Source organism: Phoxinus phoxinus (assembly GCF_949152265.1).
Source record: "Phoxinus phoxinus genome assembly, chromosome: 10".
In the NCBI taxonomy this organism is placed as follows: domain Eukaryota; kingdom Metazoa; phylum Chordata; class Actinopteri; order Cypriniformes; family Leuciscidae; genus Phoxinus; species Phoxinus phoxinus.
In genome coordinates, this window is record NC_136885.1 from 36,689,319 (window position 1) to 36,696,818 (window position 7,500).

The 7,500-nt window shown below is 41.9% G+C and overlaps 1 protein-coding gene across 2 annotated transcripts in view; it reads left to right on the forward strand.

The window, feature by feature from the left end:
• The window catches only part of pklr (pyruvate kinase L/R), a 16,736-nt gene that overhangs the window by 142 nt on the left and 9,094 nt on the right, over window positions 1-7,500 (forward strand). The window contains exons 1-2 of one of the 2 annotated variants that reach the window (XM_079625753.1): window positions 1-68; window positions 4,774-4,938. The exon at window positions 1-68 is cut by the window's left edge and continues 142 nt beyond it. In XM_079625753.1, coding sequence (XP_079481879.1) covers window positions 4,800-4,938 — 139 coding nt within the window. In that variant the 5' untranslated portion in view covers window positions 1-68; window positions 4,774-4,799. Of the gene's footprint in view, window positions 69-1,757; window positions 1,860-4,773; window positions 4,939-7,500 lie in introns of those variants that run through there. The other variant, XM_079625752.1, reaches the window with a different exon arrangement.

Below are 7,500 nucleotides of genomic sequence, written 5' to 3' on the forward strand. Positions count from 1 at the left end.
GCAGAAGATCAGTGTGTCTTCAGATCTTCAGATGTCTTGAGACTCCTCTACACGAGACACACACTCAGGTAGGAGAACATCTGTCATGTCTTACAACATCATATCTTCATGCTGGTGTTTATGTGGATGTCCGACTGAACACCTGGAAAAACTTCTTACATAATTGTTTTTGGTCAAAGTCCAGTTGTTTGTTTCAGTGTTCATGATCTAAAGTGATTCCGTCATAACAATAGAGCTGATGCTCCTCCAGATCTCAGTCTGATTTAATTAAACCGTTTTTAGATGATCTTTTAAAGTTAAATTAGTTTATTGTCTGTTTTTGCTTGTTTTGATGCCAGTGTTTCTGCTTCTGCTCAAAGGTTTGTTTGTCCACTAGCTACTGATTTACTCTCTGCTTCAGTCACTGCAAACACTGTGACTTTATTACTGTTGCTCTGAACTGAGATAAAGGCTTTCAGAGAACTGCACATTCTGAGATGCTCCGAGGTCAAAGGTCACAGGTCTTCATAATCAACTCACTCTAGTGATTCAAGCGTTGGCCGTTTAAATATGAGCGTATGAAGATGTTCAAGCAACAGCTCAAGTCTGTTTTTTTATTTATTTCTACTTGAACTTGAAACTTGCTGATTCCTGTTCTTTTTTTAAAGGGTTTTGTCAGTTTTGTGACTGGTGTGATCTACTGTCAGACACTGGAGGACGTTTGCTTTCAAAAGAGCGTTTGATTGTAAAAAAAGAAAAAGATGCTTTATTTCTATTGTTTTATACAATTCTGTTTTCAAAGCAGATTCACTCTAAATAACAGAATGAACAGTTATGTTTTAATTAGTAAACATATAAACACTGCGAAAGATGATGTTCTAACACAGCAAAAATTTCCAGCACAAATATCTAAACATTCTTAAATCAAGATAAATTTGTTTTCTGACAAATTTATTAAAATTAAATGAGCTTAAAATGAGAACAAATATCTGCCAACAGAGTCATAAAGATAATCTTGTTTTCCTTTGGAATTAAGTTTATTTTTCTGACCCCATTGGCAGAATTAATTTATTTAAAAAATTAAATACATTTTTATTAATCAGTTATAATTAATCTTCCACTGCAAAACATGCATGTTTCTAATGTGAATAAATTGTATTAATTAAAATAAATGTTTTTTTTATATTAACTTTATTTTTATATAAAAAAATGCAGATACAAATTTGAATCAGTGTCACATGATCCTTCAGAAATCATTCTAATATGCTGATTTGCTGCTCAAGAAACATTTACGATTATTATCAGTGTTTAAAACTTAATATAAATAATATAAAGTTAACTGAACTAAAATAAAATATTTGACCGTTTAAGCTTATTTTATTTCAGGAACCTTTCTCACTTTTATTCAGATTAATTTGAAGTACTAAAATATTAAAAATATACATTAAAGTGGTGAAAATGTTGTGGGTAAAAAAGGTTTTAAATAAAAGGAATACTTTTATTCAGCAAGGACACATTCATTATCCTCAAGAATCCTGAAAATAATAATTCACCGCAAAGTTCATCAATTATGAAGCTCAATTTCAGCAACTCTACAGAAGACAGTAGAGTTATGATTCAGTTCTGTTCTCATCTGATCGGGTTCATGATGTAATCTCTTTAGTAATCTTTAGTAATTGATATCTTTAGTAAGGACAAAGTCTGGATGGTCATTTTTAGAATCAGGTGTGCAAACACACGCTTGAGGGAGGAGAGATCAACGGACGAATAAAGCGTGTGTGTGTGTGCGTGCGTGTGTGTGTGTGTGTGTGTGTGTGTGTGTGTGTGTGTGAGAGAGAGACGGTCAGTGTGTGGTGGACCAGTGCCGGATAGGATGGGTGGTGAGTAACTAACTTCTGCTGATCCGAACCCTTCTTACTCTTCATACTGATGATGATGATGATGATTCACTCTCTGATCTGATCTAAACTATACAAGTGTTTCAGAAAAGAATGCAGGCAAATCTGTTAATAAATCACCTTAACATACGGCAAAAATGACATGTTACAAGACATTTCATGTCATTTTGATTCGAAAATTGTTTAGATATTCCTGGAGGGCGTTAAAAAGTGTGTGTGTGTGTGTGTGTGTGTGTGTATGTGCGCGTGCGTGTGTGTGTGTGTCTCTAATTTTATCCATGTGACTGAACTGTACTGACTCCATTCATCCTCTCAGTGTTTCTCTCTCTCTCTCTCTCTCTCTCTCTCTCTCTCTCTCTCTCTCTCTCTCTCTCTCTCTCTCTCTCTCTCTCTCTCTCACTCTCTCTCTCTCTCTCTCTCTGTCTGTAATATGACCTTGCTGATGTTCTTCAGTCTTTCTCTTCATGAACAGAATCTCAGCAGATGTCAGATGTGTTTCTCTCTTTTGTGTGTTTTGTCACTGTCAAAATGTTTTTTCTTCTCTCTATTCTGTTGTTTTCTTCTTTTAATTTGCTCATCCTTGACAAACACTCATCTGTCTGTTCGTCACGTAACATTACCAGCATCTACATCCAGTAAAGTCATTAAGAGAAATCACAGATCACATGAATAGAGTGTGAATATCCAGTGATATTATTGATCTGACTGCACTGACACTATCAGACGAGAACAGAGCTTTATCTGAATAATGATCCTCTCTTCTTCTGTGGAGCTGCTTCACTCCTGAGTCTAACTGTGTCTCATATTTGATGAAGTTTCATCATTGATTCTGTTATTCTCCTGTTTATTACTGTGAAGCTGCTCTGAAATTATCTGTAATCTATAAAGCGCTGTAGAAATAAAGCTGAGCTGACTTGAATGATTTTATTCTGTGTGTCGTGAAACGAGAGGAAGTCATTGAGATGACAATTAATTTTTATTAAAGTGACAGATATTAGTATTCCAGAGAGAATTCTCAGTCGTGGTCACTGAGTCAATATTTTAAAAACATTTTTCTTTCCTTTAATTGCCAATTTGCTGGTTCTATTTAGGGCTGTATAACACTGGAGTTTGGTTTGGAGGTCAAATTCGTTTTTTTTTTTTCATTTTTAACCTAATTATACTTTAGATGTTTGTCATTCTCTTTATAAATGTCAGGGTTGTGGTTGGAGTCAGACTTAGCTTGAGTTTCATTAATTAGTTTAAGCACGAGTATATGTTTCATTGACTCATGATGCCAGAATTCAACAGCTCTTGTTTGTATTTTAACGTTTAAAGTCTCCCTGTAATCAATAATTTTATCCCTTAAAACTCATCTTTGATTACCAAAATGACATATTTAAAAGTTGTTTCCTTGGAAAAAAAAAAAGTCTGCATGTCTTAAAATATCTTGAATGTAACTCGACACCCTTGCCTCATTTAGTTGACGCGGTTCTATGATTATAGAAATGAGACCCGCCTCCACTCACTCACTCAGCTCAGAGATCCACTGGTTGACGATCACACGTTGATCTGATTGGTTACAAGGTAGTGTGTGACGTCAGAAACACCAGCGATTTCAAACCGTGTTTTTGAGACTGTCTTTGGTTCACTGCAGTTTTAAGCAGAAAATACTCCGCAAATGCTGTCGACTTATGAACTTACACATGGTGTGTGTTAAAGGTTGTGTAGGTAAGAATTGTCTAAAGAACTTTTTTTCAAATTGGCTTAAACTGTCTTTATATACCAATACATAATTAAAATGTAAGTACTTTGAAAAACAGAGTATAAAAATTGAGTGACTATAGTGTATTTAATCTTCAAAAAACACTGCTCATTAATTCCATTCGGGACGAAACAAGTGATTGGCTTGCGCGACTGTCACTCTCCGTCGCCATGACTACCGCCGCTATTATTGGCTCTGCCCACGTGCGCGCACTCGCGCACCCGTTTTTAGGTGGGAGTGAATGGAATTAATGAGCTGTGTTTATTGAAGATTAAATACACTAGAGTCACTCAGTTTTTTATACTCTCTATTTCAGAGTACTTGCATTTTAATTATGTATTGGTATATAAAGACTGTTTAAACAAATTTGAATAAAAGTTTTTTTAGACAATTCTGACCTACCCTACCTTTAAAGCAGATTAATAACACCACATAGACACATAAACAACATTAAAAGCTGGATTTTCAAAAACATCGCTGCAAGAAGCAAAAATCACCAACATTCACCATGGATTTAATGTAGTAAACCTAACTGTAACCCTGGTATTGAGGCAGAAATAGTCAAATGTTTGGTTTAGTCTGGTCAAAAAATACCATAATATGTAGGCTACGCACATACAACGAGGGGTTTAAGCCCAGTTCAGCCCTGCAGCCTCTAATGGATAATGGATGGATAAACTTTATTTGTCCCCGAAGGGAGATTTATCTTGGGCAAAGTGCTACAGTATTACTCTAACCATACAATAACAACTAAGCAAACAACTCTATTTACCCTTAGAATTCCAGTTGTTCTTTTTTTTTTTTTACCTCAATTTTGACTATAATATTAGTCCCCATATTTCACTACTGTACAGTAGAATTGATTTAATGATCGCTAGATATCATTTTATTTGGCCAAACCGTGATTTTATGGCATAAAATGCACTCTGAACTCAGCTAGACGGAGATCTCAAGGCTTCCCCCGTGAGAGAAGTGTTTCCCTGAGACCTTCCTGTGGAACACCATGAGTCTGGTTTGGTCCAGGTTTGCTGTGAGAAAGAGACAGCAGAACCTCTGACCGTCTCTCTCTCTCTCTCTCTCTCTCTCTCTCTCTCTCTCTCTCTCTCTCTCTCTCTCTCTCTCTCTCTCTCTCTCTCTCTCTCTCTCTCTCAGCTCGTATCAGACGTTACTCTGAGGTCATGGCTCTGCCGGACTCCTTCATTCAGAAGCAGCAGCTGGACGCCTCGATGGCCGACACGTTCCTGGAGCATCTGTGTCTGCTGGACATCGACCAGGAGCCGATCACAGCGCGCAACACCAGCATCATCTGCACCATCGGTCAGGCACTCTAATCAGCAGTACAGTTCATGTCATTGAGATTTTAGATATTTTTAAATGTATAAATATACACTATATTGCCTAAAGTTTTGGGAAGTCTACCTTTACATCCACATGAACTTTAATGACATCCCATTCCTGATTCGTAGGGTTTAATATGGAGTTGCTCCACCTTTTGCAGCTATAACAGCTTCAGCTCTTTTGGGAAGGCTTTCCACAAGGTTTAGGAGTGTTTATGGGAATGTTTGACCATTCTTCTAGAAGTGCATTAGTGAGATCCGGCACTGGTGTTGGAGGAGAAGCTCTCAGTCTCGCTGTAATTCATCCCAAAGCTGTTCTACCGGGTTGAGCTCAGGACTCTGTGCAGCCAGTCCAGTTCCTCCACACCACACTCCTCATCCATGTGTTTATGGACCTGCTCTTTGCACTGGAGCGCAGTCACGCTGGAACAGGAACATCCAAACAAAGTTGGGAGCATGAAATTGTACAAAATGTCTTGGTATGCTGAAGAATTAAGAGTTCCTTTCACTGGAACTAAGGGGCCGAGTCCTAAAAAACAACCCCACACCATAATCCCCCCTCCACCAAACAACCCCACACCATAATCCCCCCTCCACCAAACAACCCCACACCATAATCCCGCCTCCACCAAACAACCCCACACCATAATCCCCCCTCCACCAAACAACCCAACACCATAACCCCCCCTCCACCAAACAACCCCACACCATAATCCCCCCTCCACCAAACAACCCAACACCATAATCTCCCCTCCCCCAAACAACCCAACACCATAATCCCCCTCCACCAAACAACCCCACACCATAATCCCCCCTCCACCAAACAACCCAACACCATAATACCCCTCCACCAAACAACCCAACACCATAATCCCCCTCCACCAAACAACCCCACACCATAACCCCCCCTCCACCAAACAACCCCACACCATAATCCCCCCTCCACCAAACAACCCAACACCATAACCCCCTCTCCACCAAACAACCCCACACCATATTCCCCCTCCACCAAACAACCCAACACCATAATCTCCCCTCCACCAAACAACCCCACACCATAATCCTCCCTCCACCAAACAACCCAACACCATAATCCGCCCTCCACCAAACAACCCCACACCATAATCCGCCCTCCACCAAACAACCCCACACCATAACCCCCCCTCCACCAAACAACCCCACACCATAATCCGCCCTCCACCAAACAACCCCACACCATAATCCCCCCTCCACCAAACAACCCCACACCATAAACCCCCCTCCACCAAACAACCCCACACCATAATCCCCCATAATCCCCCCTCCACCAAACAACCCAACACCATAATCCCCCTCCACCAAACAACCCCACACCATAATCCGCCCTCCGCCCTCCACCAAACAACCCCACACCATAATCCCCCCTCCACCAAACAACCCAACACCATAATCCCCCCTCCACCAAACAACCTAACACCATAATCCCCCCTCCACCAAACAACCCCACACCATAATCCGCCCTCCACCAAACAACCCCACACCATAATCCCCCCTCCACCAAACAACCCCACACCATAATCCCCCCTTCACCAAACAACCCCACACCATAATCCCCCCTCCACCAAACAACCCCACACCATAATCTCCCTCCACCAAACAGCCCCACACCATAATCCCCCCTCCACCAAACAACACCACACCATAACCCCCCTCCACCAAACAACCCAACACCATAATCCCCCTCCACCAAACAACCCAACACCATAATCCCCCCTCCACCAAACAACCCAACACCATAATCCCCCCTCCACCAAACAACCCAACACCATAATCTCCCCTCCACCAAACAACCCAACACCATAATCCGCCCTCCACCAAACAACCCCACACCATAATCCGCCCTCCACCAAACAACCCCACACCATAATCCCCCCTCCACCAAACAACCCAACACCATAATCTCCCCTCCACCAAACAACCCCACACCATAATCCCCCCTCCACCAAACAACCCCACACCATAACCCCCCCTCCATCAAACAACCCAACACCATAATCTCCCCTCCACCAAACAACCCCATACCATAATCCCCCTCCACCAAACAACCCCACACCATAACCCCCCCTCCATCAAACAACCCCACACCATAATCCCCCCTCCACCAAACAACCCCACACCATAATCCCCCCTCCACCAAACAACCCCACACCATAATCCCCCCCCACCAAACAACCCCACACCATAACCCCCCCTCCACCAAACAACCCAACACCATAATCCCCCCTCCACCAAACAACCCCACACCATAATCCCCCCTCCACCAAACAACCCAACACCATAATCCCCCTCCACCAAACAACCCCACACCATAATCCCCCCTCCACCAAACAACCCAACACCATAATCCCCCTCCACCAAACAACCCCACACCATAATCCCCCCTCCACCAAACAACCCCACACCATAATCCCCCCTCCACCAAACAACCCCACACCATAACCCCCCCTCCATCAAACAACCCAACACCATAATCCCCCCTCCACCAAACAACCCCACACCATAA